Here is a 23386-nt window from a genome sequence, read left to right on the forward strand (position 1 = left end):
GTGCCACCACATGGAAAACCTTGAAAAATAGCTTGCTGGAGACTTCAAATTTTACACATTGCTTCATTCGATACCAACATAAAAGATTGTGTGAGGTCTTTCATTTAATTGTATATATTTTTTGTCTGACAAAGAACACAGCCCACCAGTGTGATGTAAATGTATTGAATGCAGTGTCAAATCCACAGGCAAAGCATTAGGAAAATTAAAGTTTCAGCCATTTTATTAGGCATTTTATGACATCATATAGGCTTATAAATATTAATTCATATTGATTAGTTCATTCCTTGTATGCAAGAAAGAGTTGGCGAACAGCAAACAATTACAAAGCCAACAACAAAAGAAACATTTGCCAGGAACTCTCTTCTGTCTGTCTTGTCCCTTAAGACTTCCATTTCTTCTGAAGGCATACCCAATGCCACATTTGAAGGATGCTACCCTCGATGAACAACAGAGGATACATGGGTGAAATCGGCACCATCTGTAGCCATAACAGACTCATGTGCAATTCCAAAATGCAGGGAAACGTACAAGGTCAAAGGCTCATCTGGTGCTCCTCCTCAGGCTTTCCAAGGTCTGCAGGAAGCAACGCTGGGCCTGATCCTCCTCCAAAGTGGAGCAGTCGTCGTCCTCCTCTTCTTTAATGATCCCACACTGTAGGCAGCGGAGGCGAGGTTCACGTTGTCCTGCCCTGCAGACGCAAGCCGTGGCCAGAGGCTGAGGGAACTCTTCCATCACTAGAGGCAGCAGATGGGCAGGGATCGTATCCATGCGGGTCGCCATGGTGAACCGATATGCGGACAGCAAGCGTTTGCAAAAGCTGTTATCTCGTAGGGTCGCTGCTGTTGCTTTCAATCCTCAGTTTTGTGAGGCCAAAATGATGCAAGTAAGAAAAAAAAGGATGAATCTGATTGAGTCCAGGATGTGTTATTGGTTGAAAGATGATTCTGTCCCCTTCTCTGAAAATTATGAAAATGGGATTTCTGGCAGCAATTTTGTGTGCATTTGAGCAAACTGTGTCCACGATTACCAATGAGCATCTCTTTATACACAGCTCTGCAAACCACCCATTTCTTCCTATGGGCATCCCCCCACGTACAACGCTTCTCTCACTCCTACATCCTCTGTGATGACACATTTCCGGCACTTTCCATCCCAGTGCGCCGGAATCATCTCTCAGAAACTGTTGGCATGGGAACCACACAGCAACGCTTGAGACGAATGAAGAAAAAGCAAACGATTTGTATGGACATTGGCAATGACGACGATAAGAAAAAGTCAGGAATTACAAAAGTAATTCTAACATCCTAACTAATCAAAGAATCAAGCAGCTGTATTGTAATTCTAAAATGTAATTATGCTGAATTCTAAAAGCAGAGGGTTTGTGAAAATTATGAAAGGCTAATAAAAAATACAATAAATATACAAAACAACTATGACATTTTAAACCATTAAACAGAGTGTTGATTATTTCCATTTAATGGATGGCGTGTGTTTCACAAGTTGTTACGTGCAAATAGTTCCTCCTGTGTGTAGGTGTTAGATGAATACTGTAAGCGGCACAAATATCTGTTGTGACATAACTTTGAATGTGATGGAAATTCAAGAATTATGAGTCACAAAAAACATTTGAACACAGTGAAACAGAGCGGCCTTTTATGTGAAATAACAAAAAGAGACAACTAACTCTCATCTTGTCATAAATTTCAACATACTAATCAACAGCAAATTTGAACAGATATTTTTACCCTGATTTCAAAAATTTCTTTTTTGTTGTTGTTGTACATCAGGGTTTTGAGATATTTGTATTTTGCCTTTGACCTATAAAAGCTCGCGCAGTAGTTTCAGACAAAAATCCACCACTTGCTGAACCTAACCCTTAATTCATAATTAAATATATTTCTATATTACTATTATTAGTTGTTATTATTAGTGTAGTGTATTATTATTATATATAAAAAAGGCTTGGCGGCTCGGTGACGCACTGGGTAGCACATCCGCCTCACAGTTAGGAGGGTGCGGGTTCGATTCCACCTCCGGCCCTCCCTGTGTGGAGTTTGCATGTTCTCCCCGGGCCCGCGTGGGTTTTGTCCGGGCACTCTGGTTTCCTCCCACATCCCAAAAACATGCTTGGTAGGCCGATTGAAGACTCCAAATTGTCCCTAGGTGCGAGTGCAAATGGTTGTTTGTCTCTGTGTGCCCTGCGATTGGCTGGCAACCGGTTCAGGGTGTCCCCCGCCTACTGCCCGATGACGGCTGGGATAGGCTCCAGCACGCTCGCGACCCCCGTGGGGACTAAGCGGTTCAGAAAATGGATGGATGGATGAAAAAACAAGGCCAGATTTGGGATCAGCCCCCCTTCCCCTAAAAATGCATCTCGAAAAAGTTACTTGGAAATCTCTGATTTACCAAAACAAAGGGTAAAAACATGACTAGTGTTATTGGTGAATCACTGCAACATTGCATAAGTGAGATGATGATCTAATGTTCAAAATAAATGAGCACACGACACATTTGTTGCTTAGGGGGGACCGATAAAAAAAGAGGCAAATGCTCCTCTATAGACAGATGGTTATTTGCAGCATGAGTGGGGGAAAAATGTATCAATGGTGTGATTTTCACTCACTGACATCAGACAAGAGTGGTAGACCCATCTAAAAATGTATACGTAGCACTTCATCTTACATTGACAGAGTAAACATCTTTTGTGGATGCTTTAAGTCGTCCTGTATTATCTCAATTCCTGGATCTGTGACATTTTAAAGGTCGCACTGCATTTTCAAGCAGGTTCTTTCAACTACTTTCTCCACAGAGAAAATAACATTCACGCTTGTTATTTGTCAAGCAACAAAACCCATCATATGGTCTCATATTTGTCCTGCCAGCTGGAGTAAAATCCAGCGATGCCTTTTCCAACTGCTCTATTCCCACAGCAACAAAGCAGGGCCACAAAGAAAATCTGGCAATTTTCTGTAACAAATTATAAAACACACACACAAACCACTAGCCTCTTTTTAGGAGTAGACTGTCATACATTTCTGCGCAAATTTACCCAAAACCTTTACAGGATGTTGAGTGTTTTAGTGTATAAGGAAATTAAAAAAACATGAATCCACTTGACCATTTCACCCAAATATTTTAATATCGGCTTTAAAGCTCACTCAAGTGCATAAGACAATGGTCCTTTTTTGGACTGTTGCCATGTCGTCAATGCAAGGAGAGACAACATTCAGCATGTGTCTTTGGATGCGGCTTATTTTAATAAGACAGATAGTTTGTGTATCATGTAAGTAAAGTGTCTCTGTCCTCACAAAAACGTTTTGATTCAACCAATCAAAAATGTTTACTTTAAAGTGTATATTAGGCTACTTACTGTGGTGTAGCACCATATTGCATCAATGTCAGTACTTGAGGAAATTTTTTTTTTTAATCAATCATTTATTTGTATTAGATCTCATTAGATTGTGTACAAGTACCAACATTTGTTACTTGTTTTCATTGGTTTGTCAGATAAATAAATACAAACCTAAATCAAACATCACATTTCAGGGCAGGAAGCAATCCTAGAGAGTCCGTAAGTAAAGTGGAAAAATAGCACAGCAAGTTTGAGTCAGTGATAAGAAGCCTATGTGGAGGTCCACATCACAAAAGAAAATAAGTGGCAGAAAAACTCTCCAGATTATTTTTTCATTTTTAAGTGCTTTGTTAGGAATGTTGAGAATGTCAACATGAAGACATTTCAGTCCAAAATGTGAGTTACAACCTGTCATTATTAAGAGTGTTAAATATAGAGTTATGTAAGCCAAGATGTAAATTCAAAACTATTTTCAATTGGTTGATTAAAGCTGGAAACTAATAATGCGCAGTGATAGGGCTGCCTTGCATTATCTATGACGTGCACTTTCTGAGGGCAAGGGAAAATTGTCTCCCCAGCAACTGTCAGCTTTTCCTCTTCTTGGTCCAAGGTGATGATGATGATGGGAGTCAGAAGAGGCATGAGCACAGCTGGTCCGCTCCCGGCCGCCACTGAGCTAGCCCTGCTTCTGCTTCTTGAGGTAACGAGCACGCTGAGACAAAGTCACTCCCATCATGTGTCTGCTGAGAATACTGGCAGGGAGCAGAGCTGTAGTCACCCAGCCCTGCAGAGAGAAATTACACAGTCAGCTGGTGGCATTTACAAATAACAAATTAACATTCATTAATGATTCTCAATCTACAGGAGGAACAACTGCTACAACAAGGGTACCTTTGTGAACGAAACTGTGGGCAAACTAAGACTCCATTTGTTTTTCCACTCTGGTAATCAATTGTGGGTAAAACAAGACATACTGCTGCTTGGTTGAGCAGATTTAGGTTTTACCTGAACAATTAAGATGCTCTTGGCTCACATTTGACTGGATTCAATTACTGCTTTAACCTTTTCTTTGCAGAATGAATTATTTTGTAACCCTGATCAAGTGAAACCAACAAATCTGAGACCAATGAGGCAACAATCCACTATAATAAATGATTAGCGATCCAAATAATTTTGATGATTTAAAATTACATGATCTGTTTACAGTAAAAATATTTAACTTAAAGTCAAACCAGAGGAAAATTACGTTTGGATCAAGTCTTCTCAATCACATACTGATTTGATGCCTTAAAGTGAATGACATTGGTGGGAGGAAGTACGATAACGATTTGTTAATTTTTTCAAATTGGCTGTACCATGATGGCATGAGGCAGGTAACCATTGGTTTGCGTCTGGAGACCCACAGTGTTGAGCTCAGCGGCGACATAGCGCTCCGGACTCGGCTTGTCTAGCGTGGCCCTTCGGATTTTACTCAGCTTGGTTGCCACAAAAAATGGCAGAACACTCTGCAGAAAGGAAATTTTCAGGTTCATAACAAATTACCAATGTCTTATATCAAATAGGTTTTTATTTATAGTAAACATGAAAACACAACAATAAACAACTAAACAAACCTGGATGATGATCCCTTTGCTTTTGTACTCAGCTTGCAACCCTCGTGAAAAGAAGTCCACAAATGCCTATAAAACACAAATATAAACGGATTATAAATTATTACACATGGGGATAATATTGCTGTTATTGTTGATAATTCATGACATTTTACAAAGGCCGACTGACAGATAAAGTGGTGCATGTCCCCTCTGGTCTAATTATTTTAAAACTTTACTAGGGGGAGTGTAATTTTGGTCCAGGCCTGCTTTATGAGTTGGTTCAATAATTCTGATGAACAACAGTTGAAAGGCTATGTTTGATTTGCATTGGTTAATTTTCATTACACAGGGTCCGACATTAAGCCTTTTTGGGTGATGGCCATGACAGTCCCTGATGTAGAACAATACTTAACAAAATTCATAATCATATATGGACGTTTACCTATGGATGAAATAGTACAGCGTGTAGTTTCATTGGTCAAAATGTACATGAGATAAGATGCCTGATTTAAGTGGACAGCACAAAACCTTTTATTATTAGAAAATAAAAGCATGAATGTATTGACTGTATCAATTTATTCAGGAAATTTCTACTGGTGGCCCAGTCGGTCAAGCAACAGCGAAGTGGCCCGAGAGTCATGTGGTGCACCGGGCCATCAATAATGTCGAGCTGTGTTGCATTTTTATTTTTTTATTACTTTTGTCAGTTTCAAATGATTTCTGTGATCAGTGTTTTTTTTATTTTTTTTTTTATTACCAGCGGTGTACCAACAAGAAAATAAAATGCAAAATATGCTTTGAACCAGGTTGTGTAATTGATATTTCGAATGTGACCATGCTGACGGTTTAATTCATCTACCCATTCCTTTTCTATGCCTCTGATTCTCATGCTTTTAATATGTGGTTAATATCACACCCACGTAACGACAGAGCACGTACGTTTCATCCTGTTCTGATCTTAGTCTACATCAAAGAGTAAATCTTTTTCTCATCCTCAGGATAAGTGCGTGTTCTTCTTGTAAGTTATCTTGGAGTTGAGAAAAACAGGAACAGGACATATCTTGTTAAAAGTCTAGCAGCAAGACATTATAAATACAAGGTTGATTCTTGACTGTTGCTGTTCTGTCAAAAGAAATGGTGTGAAAACTGGATGTCAAAATGTCTTATGCTCTATGTACAATCCCATCATTAGTTCAAACCCAGGGAGCCTGGAACCTTTCCCAACCGGCTTTGGGTGATAATTGGGCAATAATTGCTTCTAATACCTTTTGTGTCATTTTCTCCTGTTGACCTTGGAAGTACCAGGTACTCTTGTACTACCACACAGTACGTATGATCCTCCCAATGCTGATAAAACCCCTTACTGTACTCTCTCCTATAGTCATGGAGGCATTAGTATGACTGCACACTGCCATTTTGACTTTTGTTCTTGGTTTAATGTAGTTGTAATAAAACATTGTTATATTGAGAATTTAAGCCACTACATTTGAATTTTGCTATAACTGCTTCACCTTGGATGCAGAGTAGACTGTCAGCAGAGGAACTGGATGCATGCCACTGGCAGAAGAGATGTTGAGGATAGCGCCCTTCTTCCTGAAATCATACAATCAGTTCATGTTATTTAACTTTGAACCATAAAAAAAAAGTATAAAAAATAATTGATACATGCAACAAACTCTTAAGAAAACAGGGGTCGTGTATGAGGGCTTGGCGATTATGGAAAAAGAATGATTTTATTCAACTACCAAAACTCAACAAATCAGCACTACCATCGAAGCCTCACGCCCACTGATCGATGCATATCGAACACTTTATTTTAAACACTATTATTTTCTAGCTATCATGTGCAATTTAAGCCTAATGCATTTTAATTTTGCTGCATTGCATCTTTCCACACATTAAAACTGAGTAAGAATCTCCCCTATCTCTGTGGTATTGATTTATCTTAATAAGTTGTTCTATTTTTATTTTGACAAATATTGGGACTTACTGGGATAACCACTGATGAGAAGTTTCAAAAAAACAAAAAACAAAGACGGACTAAGCCAGGAAGTGGGTTTTCATCCGTCTCTGTAATCGGCCCTAACCGGGTCAATTACAGACTGACAGAAACACGGCCGGCTTGTCTTCCATGTGTAATCCGCCAATACAGACCAAATCTGACATATCACGACGCGCTGCGTGACTCGTGTGGTGTTTGTATGCGGGGGAGTGACTTTACTTGGCTTCAAGTTGACAAGAGGAGGAGCACTTTCCTCCGTCAAAGACACGGCCAGTCAATCTGGTAACCGACAGTGGTTGTGTTGGCAGCTAAATGCTATCTCGGCTGCCATTTAAGCAGTTGTAAACCATTCAACCCACTCAGATGATATCCCCAGCTGGTTAAGAAAGCTGGCTGTCACAGCAGTGTCTTATAAAAGTTTTCAAATAACCCGGAAGTGCGTCCTGTGAATAGTAAATTAGCTAGTTAAGGAGGTTTAAAGCTTTATGATTGTGTATAATGAAACCTTGGAATTGATTGGGTTTGGATTATGACTTTGTTTTGTTGTTATGCATTTTTTTCGGACTGACGATTGACAGACCGGTGAAGGACGCCCTATCCAATGACAAGGACGGATGGGGGACAACTATATAATGAATAAGGATGGCGGAAGGAGGGCAGTCCTGAACGAAGGATGGAGGACGGACCGGCAAAATTTTGTCTGGTCCTTTCTGCGACAACCGTGCACGAGCATCCTGATTAGTTATTGTTATTTACAAACATGGAAAGGGGTCTGTAGTTTGGGAGCTATCAAACTAAATGCACAAGCCACGGTAAACAACAGCTACAGTGGCAGATGTCCATTTGTAAAATTGTTGGCTTGGGCAAAAAAACAAAGATCTCTCACCTCTCAGCCATTTGAGGCAGAACAAGTCTTGTCATCTGGTAGTGTGACAAAGAGAAAATAAAATGTCAACAAGTGAAAAAATCAGAAATACAAAAACAAGGATCAAAATGTGTTGGAGAAGTGCTTGTCCATTTGTCAGTGCATGTGTGGGTTGTGTGTGGTGAGACAAATGGGATGAAGACAACAAAAATAGATGTGCAGGTAGTTTGAAGATTCACTAAATGACTGTTAGTGGACGTGTTAAGAGAGCAGGAGGGTCGTTGCTCTTGGAACAACCAAAAATGAACAAGAGAAATTGAAAATGCTTCAAGTGATTCAGTGAATCCTTTTTGCTTGAGTGTGTTAATGATTTCGTGGTGATTTTACTCAAATGTTGGACAGTCACCTCAAAGATAAAGAACAAAGACAGCTGACCAAACAAGCCATAACAAATTATGACTTTTTTCAAACAAGATTTGACTTTACAGCACTAACCTGGCACACTGATGTTATGTTGACATTCACCAGCGTGTCAATGAACTGGAAAAAGGATAACAGAGCAAGACATTAAATGTGTGCATTTGTACATAGAAACGTGGCATCCAGTGCGAATGATACAGAACCGAAGAGAACACACTGAAAATGAATGCTTCATATGCAAATTATGTCTGCAAAACTTTTGCTTCCATCATAGATGCATTCATGGGCAACTAGAGACTAATGATTGGGACACTAACTTACAGTATCCAGACTGGGGACGCTGAGGAAGAATTCTGGGTAAGTATAGGATATTCCAACATTGTTCACTGTTGACATACAAAAAAGATTCAAGATTCAGTCAGTTTTTCCCCAATGCAACCAGAAGGGGGCAGCAGAAGACTAAAGAGGAAACATTTGCTGGCAACAGAATTCTGGACAAAACATATTCATAAGAGCAGATGTTGATCCAAACTGTTCTAGACGTGAAGGTCAGATCTTACCCAACACTCCAATCTCCAGTCCTGCAAGTGCATCTTCAATCTTGGAGTAAATGTTGACTGAACTGAAATCTGCTGCAATGGTTTTTGTCTCCACACCACATTTGCTCTCTGTGGGTATGAATAAGCACGTGCACGTTCAGAACTATAAATGTTAGGGACCACCATCACATTTATACCATGAGCAAGTGCGCCCAAAAATCTGACTGCTATTCTACAGTATGTGTGAGAATAAATGCATCCAAAGAGAAGCTAAAGAAATAGTTCTTAGTCTATGAGGAAAACTCTCCTAGAAGAGGCTGGGTAAATTGAAGCGTACATTTTGATGACATTCTGTGAAAACTCTCTTTTGAATGACAGTACTCTATTTAGAACATGTATTTTCATTACTCATCTTTACTTTTGGTAAAAGTTGAATTTTTCAAATTCTTTGAATCAGACTATGTGGTCGTAACTAATAAATGCTGTGCAGCCAAAAATGTTTTGTTGCATTCCCCTGATTGAAATGTAAATGTATGTATTCCATTGGTAAATGAAACTGGATACTGCTGGGAAAAATATTAGTTGATCATGAGAAGAAATAAAAATATAAATTCATTTAATTTTTAGGAATATAAATGACTGGAGGTTTTATGACCTTACCAATTGCTTTTGAAACTTCATCCAGCTTCTCTTGAGAACGACTAATCAGCACAATGGAGAAGCCCCTCCGTGCCAGCTAAGAAAAGTACAGCATAAAAATTAGGCCTGTGGAAATTATACTACACATAGCATATATGTGTGTGTGTGCGTGCGTGTGTGTGTATACCTCCTCTGCATAGGCTTTGCCGATACCATCTGTTGCTCCCGTCACAACTGAGAACAAAAATAATAATGTGACTTAGAAGACCTCATTTCAAATCATTTTGTAAAGTCACATAACATGGAAAGAATGTACTCAATCTACAATAAAACTGCTCTTGGACATTATATTACAATAAAGCAGAGAATGAAACAGAGCCCATGTAATCTACCATTTTAATAACACAGTGCATTTTAGCGAGACATACGTACGTGTTTAATTTTACTTGCCTCTAGCAGCGTTCTAGATTCTACTGAGTAGCAATTCACTTTTAGGATGAGAGAAATAAACATACTGTACATTGAATTTATGCCATGTAAAAGGATCCCACAGCTATTGTCTACTTTCAAGCTCACGTGGGCTTTTTGATTTACATTCACTAAAGAAAATAATACCAAAACAGAAAGAAAATAATATAGTATAGTTTGCCAAAATAAATCTGCTAATGCTGAAACACGAATGTGTAGGGGTCTGCCGTACTACCAACATCAGAGTGTAGCTATTTTTATTCTTATTGCTGCGGCTAAAACACAGAATTGTGTTCTTTACGATCCTCTCTTTTTTAACCACTACATAGCCTCGGTTGTTCCCATCTCTTGTCATTGTGGTCGTTTAGAGTATAGATGGTGGCAAGCATTCTCCAGGGCTGCAGTGCGATCAAACATAAGCGAGAGAGGGGGACCGTGAAAGAGAAAATGACAAACATCAACACAGGAGATCCTAGGGGCAGCTAAAAATAGAACAGAGAAGAGTGGGAGAGCGTCTGCAAGCGCAATGAGAGGGAAACAGACGATAGGTTATTTTAAGACGTTTTACAAAATAAACAGTTACATGGATGGACGAGGGGAAACATTTTTTGCCAGCTGACTTTTTTTTTTTCCCCAACCCAAATTTAAAGTAGATTAGCAAAAAAAAAAAATAAATTCACTAAGAAAGGCAACTGTGATATATTTTTTTAATATTTAATCATTTTAATCATTAATTCATGAATCAAATAATCATTTAATCATCAAAACAATTGACTTCATAGAGCCAATTTTAGGAAGTCAGGTTGCAAGCTTGTATTACAACACCAAAAAATAATGCTATTACTGGTATTTATTTAACATTTCCTGATCTACGCAAGGCAAATGAGAACCAATACTCATTTGCAAGGCTGAATTGGTAGCAGATAGTAAAGTAAAACAAGAAAAAAAGTTTTGCTAGACAGATTTGAAGGAAAATGTGTTTTATTACGTTCCACTGTCAGAGCAAAGATGTTTGGGGAAGTAATGGAATTTCTGTTGATAACAGAGGGAACGATTCAAATCGAAACCTCGAGTGCAGCACTGGCTGCATTGGCTGCATTGCATCAAACTGGACTCTCTACCAGGAACAGAAGCATCACTGTACTAAACTCCGTGCTCATGTTCAAGCCACTGCGCTGACACAATGTGAAACAATGGCGAGTGGTGTCACAACACACTCCACAAATGCAGCAGACGAGCTGCACCGATGTTGCTATTACGGGTGTGCAACTTTCAACAAAAGACAATTTGATATCAACTAAAAAAAAAATAAGCCAGGTAAGTTTTGCAGAGTACAGAGCTAAGAAACTTTAAAAATTCACTTCCAGAACAATTTGCCTGAATTTTCTTTTCCTTTTTAATTATGTCTAGAACATGACAGTCAATTGGGATAGTCAGGATAAAAAACTTCTGCATGCTGTTCAATTGTACGACATTACTCTAGAAGCACAATTGGTAATAAATTATGGCTTCATTAGTTATCGTGGAGAGAGACATGTGTAATACTTTTTATTACCAAGATGAGAGTATAAAAGCAATTAAAATGGTGAATTGTATTACATTTTGAATGCCCAAGTGAGGATAAGCGGTTTAGAGAATAAGCTAACCTAAAACTTGGATGTCAAAGTGATCATCCGGAATGTTCTCAATGGATTTGCGATTATATTCAGAGTGTTCATATTGGTCCACAAAAGTCAGGAATCCAACAGTCGGGAGAAAATTCTCATCCATGCAAGTAACAAAAAATAGGTAAAAACAAATCTGCGCACAAGAATTTGTGAATGTCAAATTGCAAATGTGTGTATTCACTGTATAGTCAATGACTATACAAAGTGCATCATAGCCACTCTCTCACACGCACCCGCGCACACACATTCTGGAACTGATGAACCAGGACGCCAAGGATCCAACCCCTGATGTGAAACTTTATGAATGGCTCAATTCCTGTTACATAATAAAGCTGTCGGCTCAATCACAACCACTTGAGTCAGGCAAAGTTTGTGAATGAGGACGCAAACGAGGCTAACGGGCTCCTTTGCCTCACTGCACACTCTGACTTGCTCTGCATGCGTAATCAAAAATGTAAAAAAAAAAAAAAATGCCAACTTCTATTTTTAGCCTCACAAAGAGAGATTAAAGTGGACCTCAACTCACACGCTCAAGATTGTCGGTTTCTCCAGCAGACTAATGTGCATTAAACAGATTGCTGATTGTATTCTTCATCTTATTACATCAGCAAGAAAATGTTTTGATTTTTTACATTTAGTGGTCCATTAGCGGAATTTAGGTTTATGCACCACAGCAAGCCTTTCAAGGATCCTGCACCTTGTGGTTTGCGGGACTCCAGAGGCACCGGCAGCTTCAAATACCTGTTTGCTGGTTTGTAATGGCATTGTAGCAACTGCTCTCTTTGCCTGGCAGAAACCTTCCTCATTCTGCCCAAACCCATCTGTGCGCTGAATCAGCCACAAATATCTTTACAGTACGATGGTCACACTCAAGTTTATGTGAAATATCTAATGTTTTCATACCTTGTCCAAAGCATTGCACTATTTGATGATTTGCGGCAGCTGACTGATCCTTTTTCTTTCCCATGTTGCAAGAAACCTGTGGCCTGCTTAATAATGTGGAACATCGTCCTGGTCGTTTTCCTTTAATTGGTCCTTACCTGGCAAACTAAAGGTGTCTGAGATTTATGATCATTCATCATCTAGATTTATATACTTTGGGTTATTGGCATATTCAATCATCATAATTGGTATTTTTTCACACGATTATTAACTTGCAACTGTCTCAGCAAAATGTTTGTGACTGTTATCATTATTATGATTACTATTTATATTTTCATTAAATCAAACAGCAAATGTTACACATGCATTCAAGAAGTAAACCAAATAAATAAAACACACACAGACACACATACTACTACTACTACTCACCGGCCCATTTGCCAAGTGTAGCGGGTGATACCAGCTTCCCGTTGCCCAGAACCCACACCTTGATCCCGGCCAGCAGCCGATAAACGGAACACACCGACAGCCAGGCCGCGGTCACAGCTCCGAGCCAGAACAGCGGCGTCTCCACGGCCCGAAACACATGTTCAATAGGGATCATGCTTGCCCGAAAACGCACACCGATTGTGCTTATTGAGAAGTAAGCGTGTCTCGTTGTGAACAAAGTGCAAGTAAATTGACACGGGATGTAGTATTTAACTTCCGGGTTGGTCGTAATCGACGTGTGATTGGATATTTGTCTTCTTCTGATATTTATTCCAACATTATATACCAACAATCGTAAACATTACTGCCCTCTGCTGCTCATTATGGTCTCCAGCCAAATGCGTAGTGTCAAAGTTAGAGATATTGCAAACATTTTTGTAAAATGTTACCAATTCATATGGGGTAGTTATACTCCACTTCCAGGGGACATCATGATTGATTTTTATACTGCTCATTGTTACATCAGAATTAATGGAAAGTGACCGAGTGGTATGGGAAATGGAAGGATGGTTGAATGAGTGGCTTATGTATTTTTACACAAATACAACACACAAAATACATACAAATTTGTTGAGCCACCCCTCCACCACATTCACCTTCTTGTGTAGCACCTAAACTGGCAGGGATGATGTTACAGCCACAAGAGGGTAGTGCAGATCAAGTTTACATAGAAAGAAATCTTGAAACAGTGTTCTCTGAAAAATCTGTTGGCAAAAAGGAAAAAGATGCGTTCAAATTATGTTGAAAGAAAAATCAACTAATATTACTAGTATTTATTTATATATATATACATATGTTCATATATATGAACACTATCATATCAATTTTAAAGAATTAAATCTTTTTTATCTAATTTTCCCCAAATGTTTGCAATGACAGGGTTTATTGACCTCAAGAAAGCGTTTGACACCATAAACCACAAATCTTACTGGGGGAAAAAATGGAACAGTATAAAAGTACAGAATCATAGGGATGGAACTTCAGTGCCTGAAGAGTGACAGGAGCCAATTTGCACGCGTGGGTGAGGCCCCATTTCGTCCGACAGACAAAAACCTATAGGATTGCAGATAAGATTGTGTAACTCCGAATAAATTGTTGTTAAATTATGACACATTTCTCCCCTGCTGAAGCCACTCAAACAGATTTAAGGGGGGGGGGGAATTTGGAATTTGAGTGTATGAGAACCATTGTTTATGTGTAATACAACATAGTTGACAACAAACTATGTTGGAAATCCAGATAAATCAAGTAAGGTTAAAAAAACATCCAGAATTACTGTATTAATTAAGAGCATTGGTGTGTTAATAAATGTTCTTAACCATAGAACTATAAAAACTGTTTTATTGTGGATTTATTTTACTCTGTTTAACATATGTTGTGTTGCCAGCAAAAAAAAAAAAAAGAGCTATACAAACGATGTTTGATCAAATGACCACAGCAATCCATAATTTATTAAGAAACGGACATTAATGTTCTTGGATTTAGTGGATCTGAAAACAACACTAATCCTGTTCAAATCACAAAACAACCTGCTTCATAAAAAGTCTTTTTAAACAAAGAGAGGGAAGATATGGTCTCAGAGGAGAATTTTAATTGGAAACAAAACAGAAGTAGCACAGTTCTGAAAATTACCGTTAAGTGTGTTTCTGTCCAGGGACTGAAGGTATGGAATGTATTTTGGAATGGTTGAAGTATAGTACAGAGTACAGACACATCTCAACCGACAAAAGGTATAAAGAAACAATTATGGGTAGGTATAAAAAGGACTCAGACAAAAGTCAAAGAACAACATCTTGCGTGTTGCTCATACTCACAATTTGAAAAGACAAATAAAAAAGACAAATAATGGTAACAAAATGATATAATGTAGCTATTAAAACTGATGTCTAGGCTTGAACATCAATTAAATATGGTAAATGATGCCCATGATGGTGTAATGGTGACGACGGAAATGGTGAGAAGACAATTGTGCTCTCTTGATACAATCTGTAGTATGTTTAAAATCAACAAACAACCAATCTGTTTTGATGTTTTTTGGATTGAAAATTACTTTGTGCATTTTTGTTTGGATGTGTAAATAATGAAATAAGTCTGTCAAGTGAAAATAACGGCTGTGACTGAGGAGGGGGTGTTTTTCACAAGGTTAAGCTGCAAACTTTACTTTTCAAGGATACAAAACAGACTCTAATATGCAAAGATCTGCAAAACTGTAATATGGGGTTTTCTTATGATGCTTTGTTCTTGTGAGTTTGATGGGGGGTGGGCTTTATTTACCGACTCTTGGTAGAAATGACTTCAGTACACCAATGTACGCTATGCACAATGCAGCCAAGTAGAGCAGACAGCATGGGTCCATAATGTGTGCGAGAGCGTTATATAAGAGCATTGCTACTAAAAATAGAAATGCAGCAATGGTAAACAGGAGTCTAAACTGTTTGCCTCTGAGCTTTCAAAGGAAACCTGAATGAAAGTTAGATTAAAGCACCATCTCACCCACAAACAGAGCAGATGCTGATTATAACCGTCGGCGCTTGTAGGCACACACGAGAGGAGTGGTGCTCATTTCTCATGTGAGTGAGTGAGTGTGACTGATAAAGTCATCTTGGATTGCCCTGTGACTTTGACAAAACAACACAAGGTGTAAATTCCTAAAAGATGCATCAACTAACCAAAAGATAAGATAAACTAGTCCTTTATTTGTCCTAGATGCGTAAAGCTGTAACATTGAGAAATTCAGCACAGTCAAATTTTCGGTTTATTTGTTTGACTTGCTTCTTTATTTTATTTTATTTTATTTTTTTAAATAAGATTTCAAAGGGTTTTGGTTTAATTTTGTTACTGCATGGGCACCTCTGCATTATGTTAATACAGCTGAATAACACTCATCTTGAAACAAGACATTTGGCTTAAAAAAATAAAATAAATAAAACAACACACAATGTATAAAGGCCTTTTGAAATCATTTTATTTCTATTACATGTTTGATGCATCATGGTAATCTTGTTTTTTACTTGCATTATCAAAAATCATCATACGTATAGAAAGACATTCCAAGGTGTGGACTTGCTTTAGCAAAAATACATGAAATTAAACTTAAAGGATAGCTCCAAACTATAGATATTGAACCAAAAAAAACCTAAATTAATTCAGCACAATTTAAAACTGGACAAAAACACTCATGGATTTTATAACCTTGCACTACACTGAAAATTCACAAAGCCTGGACAGACTGCCAGTAAATATTTGTTTTTCCTCCTATGAAATGTGTTAGCTACCGTTTCACGCATGCCTGCCGAGCAAGGGTACCATATGTAGGATTATGAATAATTATCATTTTACACACCAGCAACATGGCCATGACAAAAAAAAGTATCAAAACAAGAATTCAAACTTGCAACATAAATTACAAATGCACACTGCACACACAAAACATATACTTAGTAAAACTTAATAACAAAATGTAAATGTAATGATACAGTATAAGTACAAATAAAATATAATGTTTCTTCCTACAAAATATCTATGGTATTTCTCATCTCCACTGTAGTACTTACCATACTGTGTTTCTATTCCAGCAGGGGAACTTCTGAATGTTTGTGCGTCACTCCTTTCCCTATTTCCGCTACTTCACGGAAACCTGTCCAACAAGGGCAAAAATATTGATAGTTCACGGCATAAACCTCAAATTTCCTATATATGGACGCAATGTCAAGAAATTATAGATGAGAGCCTTTGTGTCAAAGCTGCACTGCATCCTTTAATATGTGTGACCTTGGGAGTCACATAAAAACAAATCTTATCAGTGAGGGATGCACAAAAAGTACTCACGGACAATTATTCTGCAACGTAAATTCCTTTGCCAAAAGCCAAACATACAAATGAGACTCAAATAGGTCACACAGAAAAAAAGGGCGAAATGTGTAAAATGTTTTGAGCAGTTAAATGATGTCTATTTCAGAAGTGAGATAAACAACATAAAATCATCTGCTCTGTGTGTGTACATTAAAATAAGACAGCTAAACAATAGACGTTTTTAAAAAGTGATTTGTCTAAAAAAAGACATATCCTCTTGAAAAGAGCCAGATGAGCTTTTTGCACTGTCTAGAAAGGATGATTTATATTTAATATGTAGCAAACATAAAGTTCTGTATCATATACATTTAGGAAGACGGGTTTGGCCCTTACGTTTGTTTTTGCAGCATTCCCATTTTGTGCTTCCGTAATTTGATCCGCATGAGTCGTCATCTCCAAAACTGTGCAAACCTGTTTGACAAACAGTAAAATGTACATAAAATATTTGTGCATGAATAAAGAGAAACCAATTATGCACAGCTTATATAGATTTAATAATGCATATGTCGTTAACAAAAGACTATTGACCAACTGAAATTTTGAGGTGGGAATAATATACCACACTACAGTGCTGTACATATCCTTGTGATTAGTTAAAAGGCCTGTTATTCAGATTAATTTAATGATGACTGGATCAAGAAGACACAGATGCATGTTTTTCTATCCTAAATTCCCAATCATTTAATACTAAATCAAACAATAATATCAACACTTCTGGATCAATGCCACTGTACTGTACACAAATAATGAAAATCATTTCTTTACTAGTTGGTGAGTGGTGTACAATTGATTGAGTGGAATTGATGAACAAAGTGTAATTACGGTGATGTTTATTTACAGTTACATTATTCGAAATAGACCACCTGTCCTACATCTGTTCTTCTATCTAATTACACCACAGCACAAACATAGAATTTGCAGGATTTGATACATTGTGCGCATTCACGTGACAAGCATGACACGTGCACATAAAATTATTCATTACGCTGCACTACAATATCTCTGAGAGGTACTGCTGACTTCTACGGTTAGGAAAATACCCACACCATTTTGGTCCTGGAAAGAGTATAAAAGGTGACTAGGACTAAGACCAATAACTAGTATTAAGTATGTCCATGGGGAACATTGGAGCCGATACCCCCATTCGTGTATAATGGTTGGTGTTACTATTAATTGTTTTTACAAGACACCCGGCGGCACCAAGTGTGTGTGCGTGTGTGTGTGTGTGTGTGTGTGCGTCTGTGTATGTGTGTGTGTGTGTGTGTGTGTGTGTGTGTGTGTGTGTGTGTGTGTGTGTGTGTGTGTGTGTGTGAGAGAGAGACAAAGGGACAGAAAGCTAAATAGTGAAAAGACAGACAGACACGTTACTCCCCAGGCCCAAACAACAGTGTTGTAAAACGAGGTTCACATCCTCCACAAATGCTTTTTGGGGTAAGGGCTTCCCATCTTCATATATGCACAGCAAGCCCAGACCGCAAAAAGATTCGTAAAGGACAACTCCCAGATCCACTTCTTGTCCACGACTCCTCTGGTCTTCGTCATCACCGTCATTATTATTATTGTGGGTCTGGAGGGTGTGTGTGTGTGTGTGTGTGTGTGTGTGTGTGTGTGTGTGTGTGTGTGTGTGTGTGTGTGTGTGTGTGTGTGTGTGTGTGTGTGTGTGTGTGTGTGTGTATGTATGTGTGTGTGTGTGTGCGTGTGTGTGTGTGAGAGAGAGAGAAGCCCACTGGATCAGCACCGCTTTTCAGCCACGCAATGTTGTTATTAAAAAAAAGAAGCGTTGTGGACTTTCACATGCAGCTGAGGTTTTCCTGTGATTCCATTGGACGGAACCAATTGTCAACGACCAATTGGACTGCTGCAGAAAAGAGCACCTATTAGCAGATGCTATTAAATACCTGATACGCGTGAATTGTATACTTATGAGTAACCATGTTGTTTTTATGATAGGTTGGATCGTTTTTTACTATTTTTACCATTTTAATTTTTTACTATTGTGCAGAAACGCTTGACCCATTGTCCAAATTTTCTGTGTGTGGATAAATATTAACTGTGTATATTTTTTACTTCAAAACCTAGAGCAAAAAGTGGCCCCACCCTCTGTCTCGGTTTCCACGGGAGTCGTCCAAGCGTTTTTCATGCGTGGACGAGTCTTTCAGCCGGTCACGATCCAACCCGCCTCACCACTACACCCTCCCCCCCATCTGTCTCGAGCTCAACAGAGCCAGACGCCACTGACGCAGCACACGGCGTGCTCACTTTCAGCAGTCACGACTCAAGCCTCGACGCGCACAAAGGGACAAAAAACTGCAAATAAGGACTCAAATGTCACTATCGAGCTCTATTTGAGGCGGTGAGCAGATTTTTATTTGATTATTTCATTTCAGTTTTACCTAAAACACCATCATAAGTCGGAGGGGTCTTTGTAATCACATTTGAATCAGAAAAAAAGAAAATATATCAAAACAAATACACCCTAAATGTGTTTGGTGAAAAATGAAAGTGCACTGAATGTATTTGTAATCCCCGGAGTGGTGTATACGGACATTGTGGAAAATAGCACTTCAGCACCACAATGAGAGGACAGCTCCCCACTCGTAACACAAAAACATATATATTTAAAGCTGTAATACCCGATCTTAATAGCTCATATGTCCATTAAAGAGCTAATATCAAACACCCTATTGCCAATGCATGCAATCATCACCACATCTACTCGTAGTATTCCTAATAGGGTGATTCCCTTTGTGGAAAAAGATCCCCCAAACAATAACATTTACTTCTCAGCTACACAGAGCAATGGCATGAACCAAAACTGAAAATGACACAAATGATGCAAAACAGGAAGACGCAAGATAGAAGAGAAAGGTTTCCACAATACTCACCACGCAAGCTTGAGGAGTGTCACCATGCAGGAAAATAAAAGACCAAATAAAACTGTTCTCTGCTTTAAAATGTGCTCGTGCTTTTCGGTTCTTCCTACTGTGCACACACTGTACTCTTGAATGGTGTGCCTTTTATAGGAGTGATGCCCCCTATCTATTTCTGGATCACGATCCAACCCTGTTTCTATTTTTAGCACGCGCGTGATGAAAAAAAAGAGGGAAAAAAAGAAAAGCTCACAGAGGTTCCTTGGAGGAATTTCGTGTGTGCAGCCTTCATCACCCCCCGCCCATTTACCCTCCTCAACCCCCATCCCACCCTCTCTCTCGTGCATGGTTATTGCGCGTGCACAGAGGCGTCTCCTCAACACACTGGGTGGAAATGCATGCTCATCTTCTGCAGATTCAAAATGCAGGCATGGCCAGTGCTTATTAAAATGTACAATTTGCCTCTAAAGAAAAGAAAGCCAAGTAATCATAAATCACTCTAATCTCTACAAAAGACATCCAACACAATTGTATCTATTGAACAAAATGTCAACAAAAAAAAAGTGACTTCCTTCTCTTGATGGCTGCGTCAGTGTTGACGTCAGGTGGAGAATCTCCCGCTTTGAAGATGGACGCAGGAGCATCCATGCACAGCTTCTGGGGCCATTGTGGATAAAAAAAAAAAGAAAGAGAAAAAAAAGTGCACCAAATAAACATGCATGATTTTTTTTTTAAAGGAGCGCGATGCCGTGAATAAAATAAAAGCCCCTCCTTCTCTGCCGTCACAATGGAAAGACCATTTTATTATTTGCGCACACCTCAGGCTTGCCTCGTGAGTGGAAGCTCCACAGCGATAACGTAAAATGTTTGCAACATGCGCCTCAGCTGGTGATCATGAGGACAAATACTAAAGCCTTCAGGTTGGGTTTCCCCCTCCAGCAGAGCCACGCACAGGCTCCAGGTGTTGACCCCCTCCACGTGTGATGATGCAGAGCTACAGAAAGAGGTGGAGGGCTGCGGACCCCTCCACCTCAACCCCATCCCCCTGCCTCCCCCTGCACAGGGCAGAATGCTGAAACGCGTAGTAACGGAGCACCGCTTGGCCGACTGATGATGCTATTTTTAACTCCCATCCTCAACATGCCTGCCGCTGCGGCTTTCTCTGCTCAAGGTGGCCTACTACTGTACACAGGGCTGGTGCATGGTGAATGGTCAATAGCGCTGAATGCACAAAGATGATCGGGTAAAATGACGATCCAACAGCGCATCCGGCGGCTTCCAGCCTTTGTTGCAAAATAGAAAAACACAAAACATGCAATTACTTTCAATAAGTGCTGAAAGAAAGAAAGAAAGAAAGAGAGAAAGAAAGAAAGAAAGAAAGAAAGAAAGAAAGAAAGAAAGAAAGAAAGAAAGAAAGAAAGAAAGAAAGAAAGAAAGAAAGAAAGAAAGAAAGAAGGACAGAAGGACGAAAGGAAAGAAAGAAAGGAAAGAAAGAAAGAAAGAAAGAAAGAAAGAAAGAAAGAAAGAAAGAAAGAAAGAAAGAAAGAAAGAAAGAAAGAAAGAAAGAAAGAAAGAAGCGGCAGTTGCATATACAACAACGTTGAAATGGAACTATCCGTGGTGCTGAAGTCAATACTGCGTCTTGTCACCTTTGCAACTTTTTTCGGCCCATAAAAGGACCATTCAAGTCACAAACGCAAACAACCACGGCAAATTTCACTTGTTGGTTTTAGTAAGGTGAGAGCCAGCCAGTGTAGTGTGATTCCCACTCTGTGACTGAAAACGTGTGAGTGTGAATGCTTGGGCTCAATGTGCCCTGTGATTGCCTGGCGACGAGAGTTACGGGTGTAGTCTGCCTGTTCATCCACATGATGTGATATAAGATTCAGCTTTTTCAAAAAGGTATTTACTTACTTACATTTCACTTGATTGTTTTTTATAATTCATGGCATTATGTTATTTTTCATACTAAAAATGAAATAGTAGACACGATCAATACTGTAGATAAAGTACTCATACAAGCAAATCCAATCATTTTGATCCTCTTAAAGTTCTTCTTACTTATACTGTGGAAGTTTCTCCTCCTGGTTATATTATGTAATGTTTTAGTGAATGAAGCAATGCACTCGTGTCATGTTCAGCTCAAATCAGGTCCTGCGCTGTTTTTCTGCAGCAACTATAAAAAGTCACTATCACTGAATTATGTAATAACTTGCAGCAACATCCGTTACTATACTGGGCAGTGCTGTGCTAAAAATACAAGCTCAGATGTGAGACGATGCATTGGAACACAATGATCATCAAAAGTTTAGTGTTGGAAGAAATGCCAAACTTTGGATAGGAGTTTGCCAATGACTTGAACAATGAATGAGGGATCATAACAGGCTCTCCCTTTTAAAAATGTACACTTTCATGTCGAAAATGAAATAACTTTAGAGTCCATGGACAACGTGTGCAAGGGATGCTGCTTGTATGTTAATAGCCTACTAAATTCTTGTGAGAGTACACATTTGTCTCACAAATGCAGTAAGCAAGCTACCTGCCTGAGTTACTCCAGCAGTGAATATACTACCAGTCTGAAAACACTCAATGGGTTCAGAGTCTCACACGCTCATTCAATGCAGTGGCGCTGTGGTGTGCCAAGTCACATGCCTATTACATAACAAGGCTCCTACTGCTGGGCTCAACCTCCCTAACAAATCCATGCACGCTTTGATGCACATGGGCTATTTATATACTGCATCTAAGATAGGGCTGGTCAAAAATACAACTCCGTTCAATTATTCATTCAGAAACATTTCCTTGCAGAGCTGGCACAGAGTTATGTTGGACAGGAATAGACCAAGGGGCTAACAATAAATAATGCACATTAGCAATGCAGGAGTCTGTTCAGAGGGTGGGGGTAAATAAACCTGCATGCATCGCGTTTGTATTTATAGCCCAGTGTGCATATGCTTCAGCCTCTCTGCAACCATCCTGTTCTTTTACTGGGTTCTAAAAATAGCAGACTGCACTGTGCTTGTGCCATTTTTAGGTCTTGTGATTTAAGTGTGTGGGGGTGGAGAGATGTAGCATGAAAGAAAAATGGTTCGCACTTGTGCTATGTAGTTGCACTTGTGTCTGTGAATGAATTTTTTCATTCAACCCAAAGCATTATATTGATAATTTGCTGCCAATTGCGTCTTGGTTTTATTGCTATAAGAACCTACAATGCCTTACAGTAATGGTCAGTTTGAGGATATGACTGTTACGTCACAAATAATCATGCTGAATTAAAATAAGCAAATCAGCCAATCGTAATTCGGTATGTCTATCATGGGAATTGTAATGTGAAGCATGTCAGATTTTTATCATGATGCAAAATGTAGCATCTGATTTGATTAATGTGTAAGTGATTATGCTAAGTTAGAGGCACCAGGTAGATGGACTGCTAAAGCAGGTGTACTATTTCATGTTACTTGCCAACACTTGTAGCCAAAATTGTCTTCACGTTTAATAACTTTGGGAGGATGCAACAATTTGTGTTACATAACCCCTTCAAAACAAATAGTTTCACTGAGGTCACATTTCAAGACCATTTATCCATAAATTATTTATGTATAGTATGTAATATGATGAGACAATTATATGGTTTCACAATTATAATGGCCCTCTAATAGCAGACCAGACTGTGAGTTGTGTGATAGCTGATAACCTGGCAGCCCAAGAGGCCAGTAAAACAGATTTTTATTAAACAGACTCCACAA

The 23386-nt window shown here is 38.9% G+C and overlaps 1 protein-coding gene and 1 long non-coding RNA gene across 2 annotated transcripts; both read right to left on the reverse strand.

The window, feature by feature from the left end:
* Positions 1-3417: 3417 nt before the first annotated feature.
* hsd17b12b (hydroxysteroid (17-beta) dehydrogenase 12b) lies at positions 3418-13142 on the reverse strand. Its single transcript, XM_037247956.1, has 11 exons — positions 12859-13142; positions 9600-9646; positions 9434-9509; positions 8795-8902; positions 8556-8620; positions 8310-8354; positions 7836-7870; positions 6459-6540; positions 4969-5034; positions 4711-4860; positions 3418-4139 (listed from the first exon to the last, which is right to left on the reverse strand). The coding sequence occupies exons 1-11, from the start codon at positions 13031-13033 to the stop codon at positions 4032-4034; spliced, it is 957 nt and encodes a 318-aa protein (XP_037103851.1). The 5' UTR covers positions 13034-13142; the 3' UTR covers positions 3418-4031.
* Positions 13143-15859: 2717 nt separating this feature from the next.
* On the reverse strand, positions 15860-19952 carry LOC119120960. Its single transcript, XR_005097595.1, has 3 exons — positions 19656-19952; positions 17104-17181; positions 15860-16555 (listed from the first exon to the last, which is right to left on the reverse strand). It is a non-coding gene; the product is annotated as an uncharacterized LOC119120960 (long non-coding RNA).
* Between the last annotated feature and the right edge of the window lie 3434 nt (positions 19953-23386).

The sequence above is a fragment of the Syngnathus acus genome, chromosome 3 (genome assembly GCF_901709675.1).
Source record: "Syngnathus acus chromosome 3, fSynAcu1.2, whole genome shotgun sequence".
Lineage (NCBI taxonomy): Eukaryota > Metazoa > Chordata > Actinopteri > Syngnathiformes > Syngnathidae > Syngnathus > Syngnathus acus.